Source organism: Leuresthes tenuis, unplaced genomic scaffold (assembly GCF_036924035.1).
Source record: "Leuresthes tenuis unplaced genomic scaffold, fLeuTen1.0.hap1 SCAF_16, whole genome shotgun sequence".
In the NCBI taxonomy this organism is placed as follows: domain Eukaryota; kingdom Metazoa; phylum Chordata; class Actinopteri; order Atheriniformes; family Atherinopsidae; genus Leuresthes; species Leuresthes tenuis.
Window position 1 is genome coordinate 15,016,865 of NW_027325370.1, and position 21,208 is coordinate 15,038,072.

The 21,208-nt window shown below is 39.9% G+C and overlaps 1 protein-coding gene across 5 annotated transcripts in view; it reads left to right on the forward strand.

Annotated features, from left to right (window-relative positions):
• The window catches only part of agrn (agrin), a 239,818-nt gene that overhangs the window by 142,731 nt on the left and 75,879 nt on the right, over positions 1-21,208 (forward strand). For all 5 annotated transcript variants that reach the window (XM_072366885.1, XM_072366887.1, XM_072366886.1 and 2 more), the window contains 2 exons: positions 16,885-17,109; positions 19,214-19,438. In XM_072366885.1, coding sequence (XP_072222986.1) covers positions 16,885-17,109; positions 19,214-19,438 — 450 coding nt within the window. The remainder of the gene's footprint in view (positions 1-16,884; positions 17,110-19,213; positions 19,439-21,208) is intronic.

A 21,208-nucleotide genomic window follows, 5' to 3' on the forward strand; every position in this document is an offset into this window, starting at 1 on the left:
AAAAACTGCCTGTCAAAACGCGATAGTCTCACAAGTGAAGCTACTACATAATGAATGTGTGAACAAATATTCTTATTTTCCTATTTCCTATTTCACAAAAACACAGGACTCATGTCTACAAACGATTTTGTCAATCAAACCTTGCCTTTCTGGGATAATGTTTTCTGTCAGAGCAAAGCAAAGTGAAGCTGTTCGTAAATGCAACGCATTCATTTGTTTATGGGCGGTGAATGAACATGGTAGAGATTGCATACATTAAAACATGGTAGAGATTACATCATGCTATGGGGCTGCTTTTCTGGCTCTGGTACCACAGCTGGCATTGTCTGCTATTACAAAATTATGTGATTTCAATTGTATTCTGAATATTACTTTCAATTCTGTGCAAACAATTTAGGGCTGGCCCTATGATCGACTGGCAACCTGTCCAGAGCGTGCCCTGCCTCTCGCCCAATGACAGCTGGAATAAGCTCCTCCTTTGATGAATTTCCCTCCATTTAGTTTTGTTTTCCTCTTTTTTTTAATTTTAAAAGTTTGTTTTACATGTAAGTCTGCGTAGGCAGTCATAGTCAGCTGTCTATAAATCCCTTCAATAACTGTCAGGTTGGTGTATTTACCTTTGCTGTTATTGCAACGGCCTTGTTTAAGGCTCCCACATGTCTATAGACAGTTTTCGTAAGGTCAACCAAACTGAGACTAAAAGGCTGAACATTTGTTTTTGTGTTTTGTTTAGCTGAAGTGAAGGATATTTGATTTATATTGGAAGGCATTTGCAGGTAAACATGTGTAGGTGTGCAGGTGGGGTATACATGCATGTCTGCTTGGATACGTGTTGGATGAACAGAAGTAGAGGTTACTGGAAGGCAGGTGACAGGTTTTTATTCTCTGTCTGCCTCCAATGAATTCAGTGGGTACTGAGGACCACGGCAGGTCACACTGGTTGAGATTATGGATTTGTCAGGGCTGATAAAGGAAGAGAGAGTGAAAGATGGGAAGGAGAAAAAACATGAGGCCAAGCAAAAGTAGGGAGAGCCAAGGGAATGGGAGAGCTTTTAACTTTAAGAATTGCGTGGGCGGTCAGATTGGCGCTTTTGTGCAAAGCTTAGTTTGACTCATTCGATTTGAATGGCGGGTTTTCACTGGGGTAAGTGAATTGGCTGCCGTTCTGAGAAGCCATCATGTCCAATTCAGATTTGTCCTGGAGTCTTATCTCGTATTCCGGAGAACAGCAACAAAAGAAGTTTTATTCTTCAGATTTTCCCCTTTACAAAATGACTGGAGCTATATAGAACATTTTGTCAGCATTAAGAAAATGTCTGAAACTTGGACTATGTTTCTGCAAACAGAGGAAAGCATCAGCCTGGAGATTCCTTCAGGCACGGTGCCAACATTTCTACATTTGATCCATATGATCTTTATTTCGCTTACCTGAAGCAAGACTTTGTAACTTTTAAAACAAGAACCCAGTTTCTAAAACAGTTGGGATGCTGTAAATGTAAATGCATCCCAGAATGGTTGAGTCTTTTAGAAATAAGCACAGGAAGAGGTTCAGCACTCTTAAGGAGTGCATGGACAACTTTAAGAATACTATTAATCAGTGTAGAACCGCAAAGAACTAGGTTTGTTTTCATCTAAAGTACATAAAAATGTTTCAAGACTGAGACGATTGAAAGGAATATCTATGGAATGGACCATTTAAGAGCCAGCAAACATTATGGGCACGAGGGGCATTATGGGTAACTTGCGAGCTCATTATGCTAAATGATACTGTATATAAAGGTTTTGAGCAAAATATGCTGCCTTTGAGATTATGTCTCATAAGGAAAGGCTTAGCTTTTTCCAGCAAAACAATGCCAAACTCATTACAGCAGTACGGCTCCTGAGTCCAGGTGTTTAACTGGTTCACCTGCAGTCCAGTTCTGTCACCCGCTGAAAATATATGAAGGAAGGTCCAAACTCGAGTAGCCAAAATCCTATATCAAGCAAGAATGGAAAAGCAATTCACATTCAGAACTGCGATTGTTCTCCTCAGTTTTGAAGTGCTTCCAGAGTGTTGCTAAAAAATAAAATGATGCACAGTAAGCATGTCCATGTTCCAGCAACAATGCTGCAGGCATCAAATTCAAAATGAGCCCACATTTCATAGACACACTGAAAATAGCCCAGAGCTATCAATCCATTTAACTCATGGAGTTGATTAAATGATTACAAGTAAATAATGACAGAAAAAGCAGGGTTAGACAAAAAAAATAAAAAATCTCCCATGATAAACCAAAGTATTTAGATGAGAAAAAAAGGAAAACACTGTAGAATAATTTGCTTGTTGTGTCTTACATTTAAGGTTTGTTTTAACACCAAATTATTTACAACCTAGACATTAATATACAGCGTGCCCCTCTATTCCCACTTCTCTGTCAACACAATTTAGTAGGGTTTTGCTCAATATTGTAAAACCCATTAACATCAAGCCCACTTAGGACCTGCTCTTAAAACTGAATTGGCTAATAGGACATTTGAGGTAATATTGTTCCCACCTGAGGACAGAACTAAATGACCCACATGTTGTTGAGGCTATGGCACTTAGTTTCCCCCAGTGCTCCACTCTGATATTCATAACCTGTCTCTTAATGGCTCAGACTAGCTCCAGTGCAGCTTCTTCATTATCTTCCTTTTGTTCTAGATGAATGATTTGGGATCCGTAGGGTTACATTTCCAGCGGTCAAGCAAGCAGGCAGTGAGCACATAATGGCCTTAGATATTATCGAAATTAAAAGAAGAAGCCACTTTTTAATTGGCCCTGCAGGAATGCCTGATAACAACATAATGAGAGGACAGAAACAGTCATTTAAGAAAAGAACGATCGCAGACAGAAAGAGATAGCCAGCAGATGCACTTTGTTCTGACGAGACATTTGGACAGCAGTGTGTGTGGGCATATATGCCCTAATATCAGCTGGAGAATGTGCACCTCGTCGGCTCTCCTAATACTGAACTTGGAGCAGAGTGATAAATACTCTTTCTCCCAAAGAGAGCCACAGAAGTGTCACAGGAGTGCCACAGAAGTGCTGCAGTACTCATCTTGTGTGGCCACTCTGGTGGAACATGAAGTTTTCTTCTTTTTTTTTTTTTTTTAACTTTTTTTCTTTAGTGCAACAAGTAACACAAAAAAGGTGGAGAGTGTGTGTGCAAGTGAGTGAGGTGAATGGGATTGGAAAGAGTGATCGATGAAGACTGATTTTGTGAGTGTGCAAGTGGACATATGTGCTTTTGGGAGTTGGCCGTCAGCAAAGCCCTTCACTTTCCACACTGTTAGTCCACTACACTCCCTTGATGCTTCAGAGAGGGCTGAGGAGGCTTTATCTCCAGCACCAACACACTCATGTGTCCTCACTGTGAAAGGAGAAAGGCACCAGTACACCACAACAGCTCTGACATACTGCAGGCTGTCAGAACCAATACCAGGAGGATGTGAACTTCTCCTTGTTATTTATAAAATATGCGTTGCAACTTGTTTCTGTTCCGTTACATGTGATAAAATTTTCAGAAGTCTGTTGCCAGCTTCCATATAGGTTTCGGGCAAATTTGAAGCAAACTTTGAAAATGTCAGCTACAAGAATAACTGATCAATTCTGCTAACTTTTTTTTTACATAATCTAGGAGCCTGTGTGGTGTCGTTAGTGTTTTTTCACAGTTTCTGCTAGTTTACTCATACCTGCAATAAATGCTTGTGATGAGTTGAAGGTGTGATGGGTGCTATCTGGAAACAAACAAAGGAAACCAATCGCCTCAGTCTCACAGAAAAGAAAATGGAAAGAGGCTTTTAGTTAAACAAGCTGTTTTCTTTCAATTTTTGGCAATGTTATTTCTTCTTTATTCTGTAGAAGCAGAAACAGCCGATCATACTTTAAAAAAAAGGCATATCCAATCATGAAAATCAGCTCTTTAAAAAAATTACTTCTAGCTCAAGTAAAAACCTTTGGTGGAACTGAGGACATTTTGAATCTTGCTGTTTCCATCAACCATTTCTGATTGAATACTGTTAGATCATAGCAGAGGGTAGACTTTAACTTCTAAACCATTAATTTAAGCTATTCAATAAATGATTACAATAGAAAGTAAAATGGGTAACATTTTGGTTTAAGATAAATTTAGAAAACCAACAGCTGCCAAATGTTCCCTGTAGTGTTCATTTGTGATAAATCAGAATTTACTAATAATTTTGGCCAACCAATATAGTCCAGTTATTTGAGCTCCAGAAAATGCTTATTCCCTGCCTTTAAGTCTTTTGGAAATACTGATTTGAGGTTATGTAGGACATCAGAAAATATGAATGATCTCTTTCACAGGTTGCATTTCCTCTTTGTGTGTTAATCAGTGTTTTTGCTTCTTAGTGCAGCTCAACTGTTGTTGGAAAAGCATTCTACCAGAGTTAAAATAGATGTGGCCTCAGCTTGTTACTCCATCTGTGTTTGGTCTTTTGTCTCGTTGTTAAGGTGCTCAGGCTGAGCCAGGTAAAGCCGAGATTTATCCCCTCATAGGACTCCAAGCTAACAGGGAGGGGAGGTTTCTGAAAAATCCTCTTCAGGCAAAAACCACATTCTAAAGTGGAGCTGGAGAGACGATCAAAGCCAACCTGCCTTATTCCTTCTTTAACTCCTTATGTCTCCTTCTTCTTTTTCTTCACGTTTTCCTCGTGCTCCGAAGATATCTTTTGTTACCACGGTGGCATGCCTGTTTGCTACTAGTGACAATGGAGTGGTAGTAAAAGCTGGATATTCTTCAAATAGCTTCTTTTTTTTTTCTGCCAAAGCAGATAACAGTTTTCTGCACAGAACCAACTGGCAGAAGTCCTCTCTACCTTTTACATTTTTTCTCATTTTCCATTTTCTGTTTACCACTTCTGCCTTCAGCTTTCCTCCGTCTTCTATTTTGTCTTCTGCTTTTATCCTAAGACCTATCTCAATTTTCTTTTATCAAAATTTCCCTTTCTCTCTATCCTCAAGTCTCCCATTCCCCTCCCTCTCATCCTTGTTTTTCTTTATTTTTTTCCTTCTCTTCCTTCACCCTCAGTTTCTGTCAATTCTGCTACACATCTCTCTTTTCATGACTCCTTTGCTTGCTTGCTATTTGCTGATCCAAAATGATGTTGTCATGCATCCTTTGCTTGTACTCACTCTTTCACTTTCCCACTTTGTCTCTCAGTTCACTCTCCTCTTCCATGTGCTGCTTTCAGACATTGCAAAAAAAAATATGCTTCTCGCTGCTGCTACTCTCATCAGTAGTAATAGACTAGCACACATACACAAAAATGTAAAAAAAAAAATAATCAAATTTCTGCAGGGTGATTGCTGAACACATTTGCTCATACACAAACACACGTACACACAAATGCACATACAGACACACAGGGCTAGAGGTCACAGTAAATAACTCGGCTTTCGTGCTTTCACTTCCCTGGGGCATTGACTCTTGCTTGGTATTCATAACCATAACATGCAGAACCTGCCGGACTGACTGTGTGTGCGTGGATGTGTGTCTCTGTGTCCGTGTGTGCTGATAGTGTATTTATACCCTTGTGCATGACAAGCATACACACACAGGCACACTTAGTGGACTATGCACATTCTGCAGGCATTTTACAAACAGATTGAAAAATATACATTCTTGTTATCACCACACTCACTCACACACATAAAGAGATGATAATGGGCTTTGCTGGAACCCTCTATCCATCTTTACTTACTGTTTCTCTCATCTGCGACCGCTGATACTTGGTAGACAGATCCCGTCTTCCTCTACGTCTCAAAGTCTCAGTTTTTGCCTCCAGTGCTCACCTTTCCAAATTCTGTACGTAAAAACACAGGTCATGTACACACATCCATTCCTACTTAAAGTCACACACACAAACACACACACACCTTGTTAATCCCAAACAAGGAGTTGTGTTTTTGAGACTTTTAATGTATTTATGCATTTGGATTCTCCTGAATAATACATTGTTATTTGTTATTTTCACTGCATATAGTTCCAAGGAGATGGAAGGGAGGGAAAATAATATATGCAGAGTGATGTTGAGAATATAAGGATATTTACCAGCTCAGCAGACAAAAGGGGATATTTCATTTTATTTCATTTTGCATGGAACAAGAATGGTGACAACAGTCAGGAGAAGCGTTTCTGAAGATGTGTGTTTATCTCTCCATCAGCTCTGTTTCCGCAGTATGTAGCTATACTGCAAATGCTGGACAGAAATGTTATTTATCACTCATTTGTCATCATCATTCAACATTTTTTTTTATTTAAGCTTGATGATTTAAGAAAAAAAATATAAGCTAAATATATTGTTTGCACTTCTCAACCCTTTTACACTAAGTTTCCTCATTACTGTACATTCACTCCTGTCTTGTTTCTTATTTAAAATCAGTCTATCGACTGTTTCCATGCCCCGGAGAAATGCTGTGTTTACATTGTGGCCATGGAAGGCAAATTAGATGGTTCTTGCCTTCAGTGGGAGATTGATTTTAAATCCCACCTGCGCTGATGTAAAATGAGCAAACAGATGTTAAACATTCTAAATTTTGACCATTTTTCTCGACCAGCTGTTGAGATAGTCATCCCCGTTCAGCCGTGTGTGTTTGAGAATCGACTCTCTCATCTGAAAGGCAAAATGAAGTTATTCAGTGGTTATTGATCAAGGTCATTGGACACCAGAGTGCAGCTGGTCTTCATGTGAGCGACCTCATGATATGCTGTTCACACCTGGTTTGGAATGCGAATGCAGGAAAGTGAGTGGGAGAAAGGGATTTTAGCACTGTTTTGTCCTGCTAGATCAGCTAGGAATGTAGATAACTGAAGAAGAAAATGTGGAGCAATTCTCTGTGGCTGGAGCCAGACTGTGTTGCTGTGTGGTGTTTGAGTATATCTTGCATTCAAATAAATAGTAATAAAATAAAATATGCTGTTTCATGCATCTTATGTATATAATACTTCCTGCTAACAATCCTTAAGGCATTTTGTTGCATTTTATACAATAGATGCAAACATTACTGCATAGAAGCCCACTTACTGTTGATTGAGTAAAAAGCACAGGAGTGAAGGAGGCAGTGATTTCAAAGAAACAGAAAAGTGGCTCAGAACTTAAATTGCACTGGGCAATTTATGCCTTAACCCGCGTGTAACTGGAGGCAGCATTTTGGAATGATTTCTGTGAATATGAAGCTTCAATAACTTTGTATACTTTTGCTATCCATCAGCCACCAGTGACAGTCGCTGGATATTGGTGCATTCATTTCATCTAATTCTCCGAAAACCTTTCCTTTAACTGAAGGCAGGACACAGTCAGCAGAGTTGGTGACCTTGACGAGGAGTTGGCAATGAACAATTGCAGCCTGTCACCTGCAATTTTTCATGTATGCTCACTTTTCCCGGCATAGACGATGACCATAACAGAATATCAGCACATCATTTATTTCCTGCATTGATGTGAAAAGCCACGATGTGGGTTGCGACTGTAGCGCTTTGATATGGCGCCCCAGTGGCAGAGATGTAAAACAATTAATTGTGAGGGTAACATAATGGATAAACAATCATTAACACTTAGAGTGTATAGAGTATGCATAATGTTCTGTAAATCCTGTGAGCGAAGACAGCTTGATTGTCATTTTACTCTGTTGGACTCCAATAATGAAAACTTCCAGTATAAAGATTGATCAAATAGATTAAATGGATATCAGTGAAAATTGCTGTTGATGAATCCATTAATTAAAATGCAGTTGTAGTCAGTGAAAATCCTCACTGATGAAAAATGAAAGATCATTATTATCATTATTATTATTATTATTATTATTATTATTATCTTGTCATGCTAGCTTGTTAAGCATACTTAGTTTATATTCAAGAGTTACTTCTTGAAGTCCTGCAGTTCCAGCCAGATCACCTAAAGATACACTGGATATATTGAACCATGCGTCATAGTAAAGGGCCCAGGTTTAGTTTTCCCTGCTATTTGTTCGTTACAGAGAAGGATTCTCATTTTAAAACTGTGTTCTTTCCTCAGGAACATACTAAGAAAAGCCTTTTTGATATATAGCATCTCATTGAATTGAATAGGTGGGTTTAGTGTTGGTCAGAATCACTTGACCAGCAACACATATAAGCTGCATTGTTTACTGTTTACCTTAATTCCGCTAACTCCTTCTTACTTTGTGAAAATTGTGAGCACAGGCCCTCATCCCTTAATTTACTTTAAAAATGTTTGATTTTTGACACTGAGAGCTATTTATTTACCTCACAATTATATAAATAGACATTTCCAGAAAAGGAAGAAAATCAATCCACATTCTTTTCACATACTATTTGCTCTGAATAAATGTCAACGCTTTCTGCTCCTCCTGCAGCTTCATGTTGTCTCTCTCAAGGCTTATCAGAATAGCTTAAATTAAATTGTTGTCGTGTTAAATAGGGTCCTATATTGGTAAGCAGAAATGAGCACACTGATTTGAACGGTTGATCTGATTATACGTCTATTTGCTTGTATGTGTGTGAGAGAGGGAGATAGAGAGAGAAAGAAAGAGACGGAGGTTTGATTTCATAAACAGCACTTTGTGCTTTTCTCATGATGAATTTTAAATTCTAATCCAGTGGAACTTTGTTACTTTTTTTTTTCTTTCTTTTAATTAAGCGGCAGTCTTTGTTGCAAAGCAGTCATTAACATGCTCTTTCTGTCTTTGCTTGCGGGAGATAATTTCTCGTTTTTCCGGTGATGAGCTCTCTGCATCCCTGATATCTCAGTTTAATCCCAAATAATGACAGGAAAGGGAAAAAAAATCTTTTCAGGATTTGTATTTTTGGGCTTGTTATTTTTAATGCCACAGTATGCGCTATGAACTGTAAACAGTTCATCAAAACAGTGATGCTCCTTTCTCTATTTTCTTTTTTGTAAAAACGTTTTAGAACAGATTTCCCAACTGTTTATGATTGTCAAGTAAAATCTGTGAGTTTATAAGTATAAATAGATAAAAATGTTTTTGCTTCCTCTTCCTATGCTTTTAGTAATTACTCAATCCCGTCCCCAAGAATTGTGGTTATAGACTTTAAACCTGCATCCATGTTATGGCTTCACCTTGAGTTGTTCTTGTATGACCTGGTGACCGAGAACTCTCCAAGAAGTGTTCATGTTTATGAATATTGTAAGGAAAGATAATGCAGAGTGAGGGGTCAGACTTTGGGCTTATCAGGCATTCAAGTAGAGTGTATGTTGTTTGTCTTCACACAGATGTACTTGTGTTTGTGTCAAGGACCAAACACCTACAGCAACTGTCTCTGCAGCAGTTCTGAACAGCATGTTGTGCCCAATGGCCAATACTCATTAGTAAGTGTTTTTATGGCAAAGGCCAAGTATGATTAGCTACCGCTTCGCTGCACATCAGTGCAGATTTTTTTTTTGCACCCCACCACCAGCGGCTCTCGTTAATCAGGAGTTAATGAAAGGAAACTAGTGGCATATGCGCCACTTAGCCAACATGAGTCCTCGTACCTCTTTCTGGGGCCATGGTGACACCCTGAATACACAGCTCTCTGGGGGAGTTCATTGATTTTAGATACAGCATCTTTTCATTTTATTGTCCGTCTGTGGACATAAAGCCGTTCTGCACATTGTATTTAATTAATCTTTTTTAAACTATTATGCACACAAAGTCATTACATCAGCGGTGAATCGTACCTGTAGGAAAGCCTGTGCTATTATACTGAAGCTGCTCACTGGATCAGTTTCATGTCACAACTTTAACCAGAGAATCCCTGCATAGAATTTAACAATGTAAAACAAAATGAATGCGTTATTGATTTAGTGGGACTGTGGCCGCAACAAAGAAGCAAGAAAGAAGCTGTTATTAGCATCGCCAACTGCACGCCCAGTCTTAGTCTGACACCAGCATCTTCTTTATTGCTTTCAAAAGGCCTTTATCCTCAACTCTTGGTACAAACAGGGACACTTTTCCAATAGTTAGTTCCTACTTTTTCCTATTGACAAGGACCCTGAGGTTAAAGACACTGTCTGTCAGCCAGTGCATCTGTTTTTCTCACTCATTATCTCTGAGCTTGTTTACAGAGACAACACTTAAACCGCCAGGTTGGTTTACAGCGCTGACCTTTTCCCACAAAAAAGAACCTCTTACAATGTTGGACATTTTAAAGTATCAGAGACTACTCATTATTATGTTTTGTGAAAGATCATGTTATGCAAGAAATAACAAATTAGGACAATGTATAAAATACACCTTTAAAGTAAGAGAGGATGAAGCCCCTTTTACCCTGCAGCTCACCTTCAGATTACAGTTAAGTTTATCTTAGCTGTAAGTCATCATATTCCGCATCATCTTCATTATCATGCTTAATTGTCACATTCAACAACAAGCCTAACGAGCTGCAAAGACATCATGTGACAGCAAAAGTCTCCAAATAAAGTACATGTTTTGCATACAGAGAGCAAAAATGATCTTGCATGTTTGGTCATTATTATGTATAGGGCAGTGCTAACAGCGAATTGAAATGTCTGTTGGTAGTTATCACCCAAAAGATAAGATGGTTTAACTACATAAGACTGCATGAGATATCTGTCAAAAGACGCTTTTTAGATTTGTGTCAATTTTTTCATGTTTAACTGATGAATTTAAGAGGTTTTTGTGGAATACTGCAGCTGAAAAACTAATGCATGTCTGTCTGTATTTGTCATAAATGCCACATCCAGAAGATTTAATCCTGTTCTGCTTTCATACTGTCACTCAACTGAATAAATGGGCCCTGTGTAGTCATTTCAGCACCACACCTGTGCTTTGCTGCATCTTTCACGCGTGAGACATCTGCCAGCGGAAATGACAGCTCTGGTGCAAAGACCTGAGTGTAGTAACATTCTAACATTTTATCATCTGTCATTCTTGTTTTATTATTGTTGGCACTCTCCTTGGTCAACATTATTTCTTTTCAAAACAACATCCAACATTTGAAGACCTTGATCATTGCTCATTTTCTTAAAATTTTTGCCTTGCCTGAAGACATTTAGTTTAGATTATGTCCAGACATTCAGTACACTACTGCACGACTACTTTGCCGTGAGTGTGGCTATTGACTGGCTTTTTGTGGTTCAGTTTCCATTCTCCAGGGTAATACAGCAAAGCATGTAAAAGAGAGCAACGGCTGCAGTTCAGTGGAGCTCTTTGAAGAACTACATCAAACACAAAGAAATCTTCTTCTAGCCATTGGCATCACAGTAGAGAAAGAGAAGGGAGTACATGTGTGTTTTTTTCTCTGTGTGTGTGTGCGCCATGCATACCCAAACAGCATGTTGGAGAGGTGTGTATGACTGTTAATCCTTTGGCCTCCCCTCAGTGCTTGCCTCCTGCTTCTCATTAAGTTGTTTGGGTATCTGGCTGCACATTCTTCTCATCCATATTTAGTTCTTGAATTTCAGTTTTGTTGATCTTGTCTGTTTATTTTCTGACCATTCCATACTGCCACCCTTTCCTCGCCCCCACTCTGACCCTTTTCCTTATCTCACTTCTACACACTGCTCCCAGTAGTTCCATAGAACTTCTTTATCTGGGCTTTTTTTCAATTTCTCTTCCTTACTTGCCACTTTCTTCGTAGTTTAAAGTGCTCATCCTGCATTTGACATGCCCTGCTTCTCTTTAGCGCAGCTTTTGTTTTCTTTCTGTTGTGGTCATTTCAAGGCATCATAAAGTCTGGACAATAAAACAAATTGTCTGAAAGTTTATGTGCGATGTAAGGCATCAAATTGGGAATTATATGGTTCATAGTAAGGCTTTCAAGTGCCAGATAGGTTAGGTTAGCTTTGTAATTGCAGATGTGCAGCAAAACTGAACTATTTTATAAAATATTGAATATATATATATATACCCATCAAACATAACATTATGACCCCTAACAGGTGAGGTGAAAAACAATGATTATATCATTACATCGACATCTGGCAGTGGGTGGAACATAATAGACAGCAACTGAACATGTCTTTGAAGTTTTTGTGTTTTTTGCAAATAAAAATTTACAGTGAGACAGTGTCACACGTCCTTGTTTCATGCTGTTTTTCACTCTTTTTCTCCTGCTGTTGATGGGGAATGAATGGAGGGAGATTGCTCTTGATTAGAACACATACTGCCAAGTCCCCCCACATTGCATCATTGCATTTGATTAGCTTCTTCAACCCCCTGCTCCCTCTCATATCACTATCAGCACAACAGGGAGCACAACACGCATACACACGCATGCACAGATACATACACACATAACACAAACTCACTTGCAGACTTATCTGAACTCTATGGCTGCCTGTAAACATGCACTGGCATTTTTGAATCCACACACACACACACACACACACACACACCTTGATTGTTGCTGCTATTGTGGTGGCAGAGCATCAAGTAAAGTCAGCACTGCACTGCCAGCTCCCAGTCCCTAATGAAGCATTAATACACTGTCGCACAAAACAGTGGATCAGAGAGTAACAGAGCTCCCTACCTGCCTGGCTGTCTGCTGACTGCCAGGTGGGGAGATGAGGAGGGAAAGGATCACTGTAATCCCCATCTTCCCAAAACCTAACTTTTCACTACCTTGCTGAAGGTTCTGTACTTTTAAATGTTCATGAGTCTGATGTCATATTAGAACTATAATGGCCCTTTTCCACTAGTACCTACTTTCCATTAGATAGTAACACCTAGTACCAGGTACCTTTTTAGCACCGACCCGGCCGGGGTTCCAAGCAAGCTGAGTCAAGCTGAAAATGTGACGTCTATAGACTGATTGGCCAGAGAGTGAAATCACTGGGTGAGTCATAGAGATGACTCCTTCACAAGAACCCTGCCATGTTTAAAAACCCGGCAACAGCGACTGCGTGATCTCTGTGATCATCAGCGAGGTAAATGGCTACACGCAAAGCCGTAGACCAGGGATGTCCACATCCGGTTCTCGAGGGCCACTGTCCTGCAGGTTTTAGATGTTTCCCTGCTTCAACACAGCTGATTCAGAGCAATGCATCATTAGCAGGCTTATGCAGAACTTAAGAATATTTTGAAGAGATCCATTTCATCTGTATCAGGTGTGTTGAAGCAGGGAAACATCTAAAGCCTGCAGGACAGCGACCCTCGAGGACCGACTTTGGATATCCCTGCCATAGACTGTGCAGTAGATATGGAATACCATCGCCTTGATGTTCTCCATTGTTGTGTGGTGTTTGTGTCGGATACTAATCACATCGAGGTGGTGCTCAAATGTAATTGAAAACAACCTAAAGCGAGTAGAGCTGAAAAGATCCATATGAAACCTTACAAATGGCAATTAAATAATGACCATATTTCAACAAATCTTCAGCAAAACACTTTTTTTTTTTAAACAGTCATGAAATTAGCTTTGAATGAATTTTTATTTGTGCTGGAAAACCTTGACAGCAAAACGGAGATATGGAGTCTTGGTCCGATTATTTCCATCAGTTAAAAATTTTAAGATGTTCCTACTGAAGGTACAGCTCAAATAATGTGGATCTGGTAGAGGGGCTTTTAATGTATGCTTAATTTTTGCACGTAACAAAGCTTACCATTTGACTTATCCATGAAATCAAACTCCAATTGGGCAAATTTCCTTTTTCAAATGTGGACCTTTCCAATTTTATTCTTATCTTGGATCAGCTTTGGGATAAACAGTGTCTTTATCTCTTTATGTCCACTTTGCACTTACTTTCTATGTAATCATGCTGCTACTTCTGCTACTGCTGCTGCTAGTCTGAACACACATAGTAAGCAGTCCTTACAGTCTTCCAGTACATCACTGACTAATTTCTGTCCTAATTTAAACACCAGTTTATTGGCATTAAAGCATAAGTTGCACATGTTCATATACTGGTTTGTGAAGGTGACATGCCAAGGCACGTTTCTTCATAATTAGGCACACGGGTAGTCTAGTCACAGTATGCGCCCGAATGGCAGACAATACCAGCCATTTGATTCAAACGAAAAGAAACCTGCTGGGTGTAGATATTCTCAGGGGGTGTGTCCATTCAAACACTGCATGCTTGTGATTAAAAGAACGGGAGCATTTTGTTTTCTGAAAAGAGCCGGTTAAGTCCGCAGTAATGAGCCCAAAATGCTTCGGAAAGTAGCAGAATCTTAGAAAATGAGAAAATAGATGTTGTCGACTGGGTTTTTCTATGACTGATGCAGGTGCTGATTTATTAGAGAGCTAATTGGCTGACGATCAATTTATTATGTCAATATCATTCTGTTAGTTTTTTTGGCTTTCGCATCTGACAAAATAGAAGAATTTGATTATCATACCATAAAAAAGCGAAAATTGCTTTTTTTTTTTGTTTGTTTGTTTTGTTGCCCAGCCATCTAAAAAAGAAAATAATTAGCCTCATCTATCCTATATGCAGTTAATCTATCACCCCTTTTGAATGTAAATACATCTAGATTTAGTCTCCATTAACAATATTTAAACACAAGTGAATATATTTAACTTAATCTTTTGATTTGAGTGTTGGCTGTTCTTGGGAGGGGGGCGTCTTCTCCTCCCCTTATCATAAGCAACAGGTGTCATCTTGCTGTTTGAGCTGGAATTGCATTGTTTCAGTACCGCTGTGTGTCTTTATCGCTCTCTTTTTCTATCTATATCCTTATCTGTCTTTTTATTCTTGCTATCCTTGCAGTCTAAACCTTGCTGAGTTTCATTCCAGCACAGGAGACAAATCTAATTGGCAGCGTGGATTTTTCTAATTTAACAAATATCGTTCTGCTTACATTTTTAAACATTTTTTATTCGCTTCTTTCTCCTCTTTTTTGCTACCTTTCATATGATAATAATGAGGAAATATATTCCCTGAAGTCTGCTGTGGTGTGCATATTTTTTTCCATCTTTTTTTCATTTGTACTTGTTACACCGATCACATTCACCCAGGCAATTTGCCTGCTTGTCTGAGTCTGAGAAGGGAAGCTTATCTGCACTAACACTCCATCAAGGCTATGCTTCCTATCTCAATCGGCCTCTGTTAGCATTCAAATTAAGAGCACCCACCTCCCCTTCCTATGCTACCTTGCTCTTGTGGCCCTTACTTTCACCCCCACCCCTCTTTGTCTGTCAGCAGGCATGCTTATGCTCAGAAGACAGGAAGGTTAGGAATACGGAGAAAGTCGTTGCTGTTCAATAAGATCAAAAAAGTGTGAAGAGGATACTGTTTACTATCACAAAATACACAGGGCCCCAATTTACAGCACAGGAAGCTCAGCAGGTCTCTTCCTCATCTTCTTCCTTTTCCTCAGAAGCTGTTACTACCACCTTCACCCTCACAACCAGCTTTTTACGGAAACCTTTTGTATTCCGACAAGGTAATTCTTCCTGTCGGGATACATTCCCACTAGCAAACATACGAAAACAATATGGCTTTGAATGCTATTTCCAATAGTGTGTACTGTGGCCCAAGTCACTTTGTGCATGTTAATTGTGTAGTGAATGTAGGTCGTATGTATTTTCTGCCGCTTGGATTTAACATGGCTCTGGCAGATATAACAAGGTTGTAGGCTGCAGGACTGTATCCAGCAGATCATCAGTGTCTCATTGTTCACATGATAACACACAAAGCATCACAATGGCTGTCTGGTTCACACAGGCTGCCATTAAGCCATCATCAGTGGCTCACAATGACTTATGATTTCCAGTAATCACTCATGATTTCAGTCATTTTCCACCAGTCTCTTCTGGTTAGAGCTGTAATTTAGCACTTTATTTTCAAGTAACTTATAAATTAGGTCTAGAGGCAGTTTCAAAGTTCTTGCTGAAACACAGCACAAATACTAAATGAAAAAGAGAGGCATTCATTAGCAAGTATAAGGCACCAAACCTCAAAAGAACTTGACAGGGGACTGAATAAAAAAGGAAAGAAGGAAAAATGTGTCATGAAGATGAGGAAACCAAGGTGGGGGGGATCCTTTGATCAGATGTACTCCTCATAGCACTCCTGTCTCCTTACACATCCATAATATACGTATCTCAGCACACATTCCAGGCTCCTATTAACAAGGCAGAACCATTCCATCTTGCAGGCAGGCATCAAAATTTCAAGACAGACATTTTGCGATTGTCTTCACTTCGAAATGAGGACAGGTGGAAGGCAAAAAACAAAGCAAGATGCACTAGTTGCGATTCAATACGTACACGCTTTAATTTAAATTCATCAATGTACTGTTACAGAATAAAGGAACAACACCAGACATTGGGAAATATTTATTACAAAAAAGACAGGCTTAGGAAATGAGAAGTCTGCCAATGCTTGGCTTCTCCCTCATGGGAGAGCATGTTTGTCCGTGACAGTCATAAATATGTATCACGCTGTTAGATGACAGCGATTGTAATCTCATGCCAGCCTTTTGTCCCTCATATGATGCCAAATAAAAACCCTATTCGCAGCAAATGTGGGCAAAATTAAAAGTTTCACCTTTGTCATGGTCTAATTTGTGAAAAGGTAAATAGTCAGAGGGTCACTTTGCAGCTGCGGCGATTAAAGCATGCTCAAGCTTAGCAATAGAGAAGCTTCTGATTAAGTTCACACTGCTCTGCAAAATGAATGAAACATGGTGGCACGAGTCAACATCTGCGCCAGTGCATCTATATCCAGGGGTGTCAAGTAGTTCTTCAAATAACTGCGCTTGGCTTCTAAAATTGAACCAGCAGCCATATAGATAAGATGGCCCGTCATTTATAATACACTCCAGTGTATAGCAGCATGGAGTGCACTGACACTGCTGCTTGACAGATGTACTCTTAAATGCAAAAATCCCTTTTGCATTTGACTAAACCTTGTTTTCATGTCTTTCCCTGCTTGCAGCTCTGAAGGATCCCTGCACTGATGTGACCTGCAGCTATGGCAGCACCTGTGTCCAGTCATCAGACGGTTTGGCAGCTAAATGCATGTGCCCTCTTGGCTGCGATGGCAAACCCAATAAGACGGTGTGTGGCAGTGATGGAAAGGACTACCGCAATGAGTGTGAGCTCCATCAGCATGCCTGTAAGAGCCAGAAGAATATACGTGTGCAATACCAGGGGCTCTGCGGTGAGTTCTCTTCTCATATTTTACTTTATCTTTTGAAAATTTCTATCTAAAAAGTGAAGAAAGCCCATCACTATTTATTTCAGACAAATATATCGGCTTTGTTTACAGAAGCTACATCTGCATTGTATGAGATTTACCGGACACAGATGTAGGAGACAAAAGCAACTCTTACATTTAGGAGAGTTGAAACGGAAAATACGCGTTTGCTTGACAATTTACTCTGAAAAAAAACATTCTCCTCTGCTTTCTCTGCCTCTTACTTCCCTTTTTCTTCCTGTCTCCATTCACTGCCTTTTCTCTCTCCCTCACATACCCGACTTACTTATGGCACACCTCGGCTAATTCTCATTTTTCTTTCAGATTGCTTTGCTTCATGCAGACACTCCTGTGGTGTAAATTGTTGTTTTCACTAAGTAGGCCTTCAGAGCTGTCTTTTTTTCCCTTTCTTTTCTTTTTTTAATTTTTTTTTATTCTTCCTTGTTATCATCTGGCAGGGGTTGTTTGCTCTCAACGCTCAACTTTTCTTTCCTGGCAAACCAGATGGAGGGATAGAACAGCAGACAGTAACTCTGTCTCTCAGCAGCAGAAACCTCCATGAGACAAAGCTCATGGCTGGTGGGCTATAGGAGATGGATCCAGATGTAGATCCACATGCAGGAAATTAGTCATGTAAACCCAGTGTGTTTTGGCCAAAGTTACCTGAGTTGCCCTATTCTCCCTGGTGAGGGTCAAAGCTCAGGGGACAAGTTGGCCCTGATGGTTCTCTAAATCCTCCTACAGCCTTTCCATCTAAAACCTTGTCCAAATACAGTTGATTTATCTGCACTGCTTGTTTTTGCAGCAAATTAGCCAGTCTTTTTGTAATTACCATACTTGCTCAGCTAGAAGAAAGTATGGATGCTGGAAGTCGCTCTTCTCAGTTAATGGGAGGTAATGGTCTTTTTCTCAGATAATGGTCAGGCTGGTGAATGAGGCACTGCGTCATGCAGAAACATGCCGTGCATTACGATAAAACCCCTGTTTACTTGCTTGCAGGTCTCTGCAAGCCTTTGCATTGTGCTGGTCCAAATCAATCCGAACCCTGGCCAGTGGTCACTCTGCTTTCCCAGTCCTCTGCCGCCAAACCGCTCTGTCCCTTTTTATGCTCCAGCATTGTCACTTCTTGTATCACTGCCAGAGGTCTTTGGAAACCATTTCCCCTTATTTTGTATTTCTTATTATCCTTCTCTTCCTTTCTACTCCTTTCCTGATGATTGGATGTTTCATCCTTGGTGTGTTTTGAATGACTCGCCACAGCTTGGCAGTAATTTAATATGTCATGGTGCTACATAAATCCTTTGTCTTCCCTCATGGTGGAAGCGTGGCGAGCAGGATAAAGCCTGAGCCCCTGTTTCCAGGAGTAACACCCCCGTCCCACACATCCACAAAACAATTCCATTATGATCACGGACTGATAGGGCTGAGCGTGCCAGACCAACGCTCCCCTGGAAAGAGGGAGGTGTGAGAAAGCAAATCAAACCGATCGTCTCTTCATCTATTTCCTTGTCTACCCTTCACATCCAAGGTCCCGAACTGTGCTGCTCTCAGCTGCCGTTCCACTGACAATAACTGTAAAGCATCTTCTCTTCTCTTCTCTTCTTCTCTTCTCTTCTCTTCTCTTCTCTTCTCTTCTCTTCTCTTCTCTTCTCTTCTCTTCTCTTCTCTTCTCTTCTCTTCTCTTCTCTTCTCTTCTCTTCTCTTCTCAAATTATTTGGAGAACAAAGTATGCATTCAGTGCAATTCAGATGATTATTTGGCCTGAAAAACACATTATCGGTATGTCATTGTTTACAACTAATTACATGCTGGTGCACCAAAGTCCTCTCTAAGAGGATGTAAGAAGTTTTCTTTGACAGGAATTGAATAGTTGGCAATTTTAGGGCAGTTAAGTCAGGACACATCATACTCCTGTAATGTTTTCTTTTGCCAATATATCGACCATAAGATGCTCAGAGATTGTTTGTTCAATACCACAAAGTTGAATTAATATTAAGTTATTATCAAAGTTTTTTTGCATATATAACATCATGCTGGACAGAGATTCTTGAATGTTCCGTCTCCACAGACCCGTGTAAGGACAGTGAGAACAGCCTGAACGTAATGTGCAGAGTGGATCTTCTCACCAGCAAGCCCTTCATGGTCAGTCTGCTGGAGTCTTGCCCCCCAGGTGATGAGCCTTTGTGTGCAAGTGACGGCCAGACTTACCCCAGTGAGTGTGCGATGATGGCGACAGCCACTCAGAAAGGGATCAAGCTCAGGAAGATCCACACGGGACAATGTAGATGGCTGGGTAAGGATGGGCTTTGTGGTTTCTAAGAGTGAGCTGAAAATGTACGAGTTAATATTAGATGTAGCAAACTCAGAACTGGGATCACACCGATGCATTCATTACACAACTCCGATTTAATACCAAGACATTTTTGTCAAGGGTGACTCACAGATAAGAACAACAACAACAAAAAAAACCACTCAAATTTTATCTGACTTATTTCTCATTTTAAATTTCAAGACTAAGCGCAGTGACTGAGCGGCTTGATGGATGAACATGTTGTGTGAACTGTTGACAGATGAAACAGTCATTATGGTCAGGGGAGAACACAACTTTCTGTGATCTTACAAAGCAGTCTGGCATTTCAAAACTGTAATAAATGGTTGGGAACTTTATGTCCAAGATTAATGGCCTGACAGAAACTCACAAGATAGCAAAATACAATCATGCACCCCTGATGTGTAAGCATTCTGTGTGTGTGTACGACTGCATCACAGTGCCTTATATGCAAAAGCAGTCTCATATGTAACACTCTCTATTGACAAATTGAACAGATGCAGGTGAACTGGTCATAAAATCAAACTCTTTAGCATTTTTCTTTCCTTCATGATTCAGAGACAAATGACTCTGAGGTCTCGGGGTCTTAGCTGTGTCCATGCTAGCACTCGCTCCGGCCAGCCTGATAAGATCCTCCAGGCTGTTATCTGTGCTATTAGAGTACAGGGTTTAAGGCTTAGTCAACAAAGTGCTGTCAGGTTTTACTGTATGTCTGATAGCCATCTGAGGAAATCCAATTTTCCTGCTGTGTTGTCAACGGGGCTCTGCTAAGCCACAGCTGTGTTGGTTTGCAGATGTAATGTGGGAAGACCCTCATCCATGTACAAAGACCCCTTGACACCATCAAAGACAAGAATGAATCACCACAGGGTGTCCTCTGGTACAGTCCGCAATGAAGGCTGATATACGCTTATTTGACACTCAGGTTCTGCTGCGTGCTCTGCTTGGCAAACGGATGGAGGAGCGCGAGGGCCTTAAATCGTATAAATCCCAGTCTAATTATCCCTATGAGTTTGTGTGTATGTGTGTGAAAAAGTCCATGCTTGTGAGCCAATGGATGAAATTTTTTTTCTCCTCCCTTTTGTGCTGTGCCTTTTTCAAATAATAGAATAATTCATTTTGAAAGAGAGATCCATGAAATCATACCCCAAAGCAATTTACAAATTGGTAACTAATGAAAATGGCCATTTCGACTTGTAACCGTGACATTGCACATCCTTGTAGCCCTCTCACTCAGATACGGCAGCGATGTAATTAAGTGTGGCATGACAGGCTTTTAAAGAAAAGAGGAGAAGGAATTGAATCTCTGTACAAATTTGATCCACTGATCAGGAATTAAATGAATTCAAAGTTTAGTGAGTGCCTCCAGAACAGAGGCCTTCTTCAAATTGGATTTTCTCACTTCAGTGGCAAATGTGTCATTTCACATTACCAGTATTTCTTTCGTTTTCTTCATTCCAACTGTAGATTTCTGCTTAGTGAGCCAAATTGTTTCGAATATATCGTTTGACTTTAACCTAGCTCTAAAGTTTAATTTGTGATTAATATTTGAGTTGGGCAACTTTATCATTAAAGTTAGAAGAAAGCACGGCAAACCCAATCCAGTCAGCTGTTGTGGTTAATCACAATGTTATTAAATGTCATTTTTAGATATTACTGTACCAAGTTTGCCTTTTTGTCTGGGGTTTTATTTTAATCAAAGCTAAAACATGGATGTATACTATATCTTCTCAT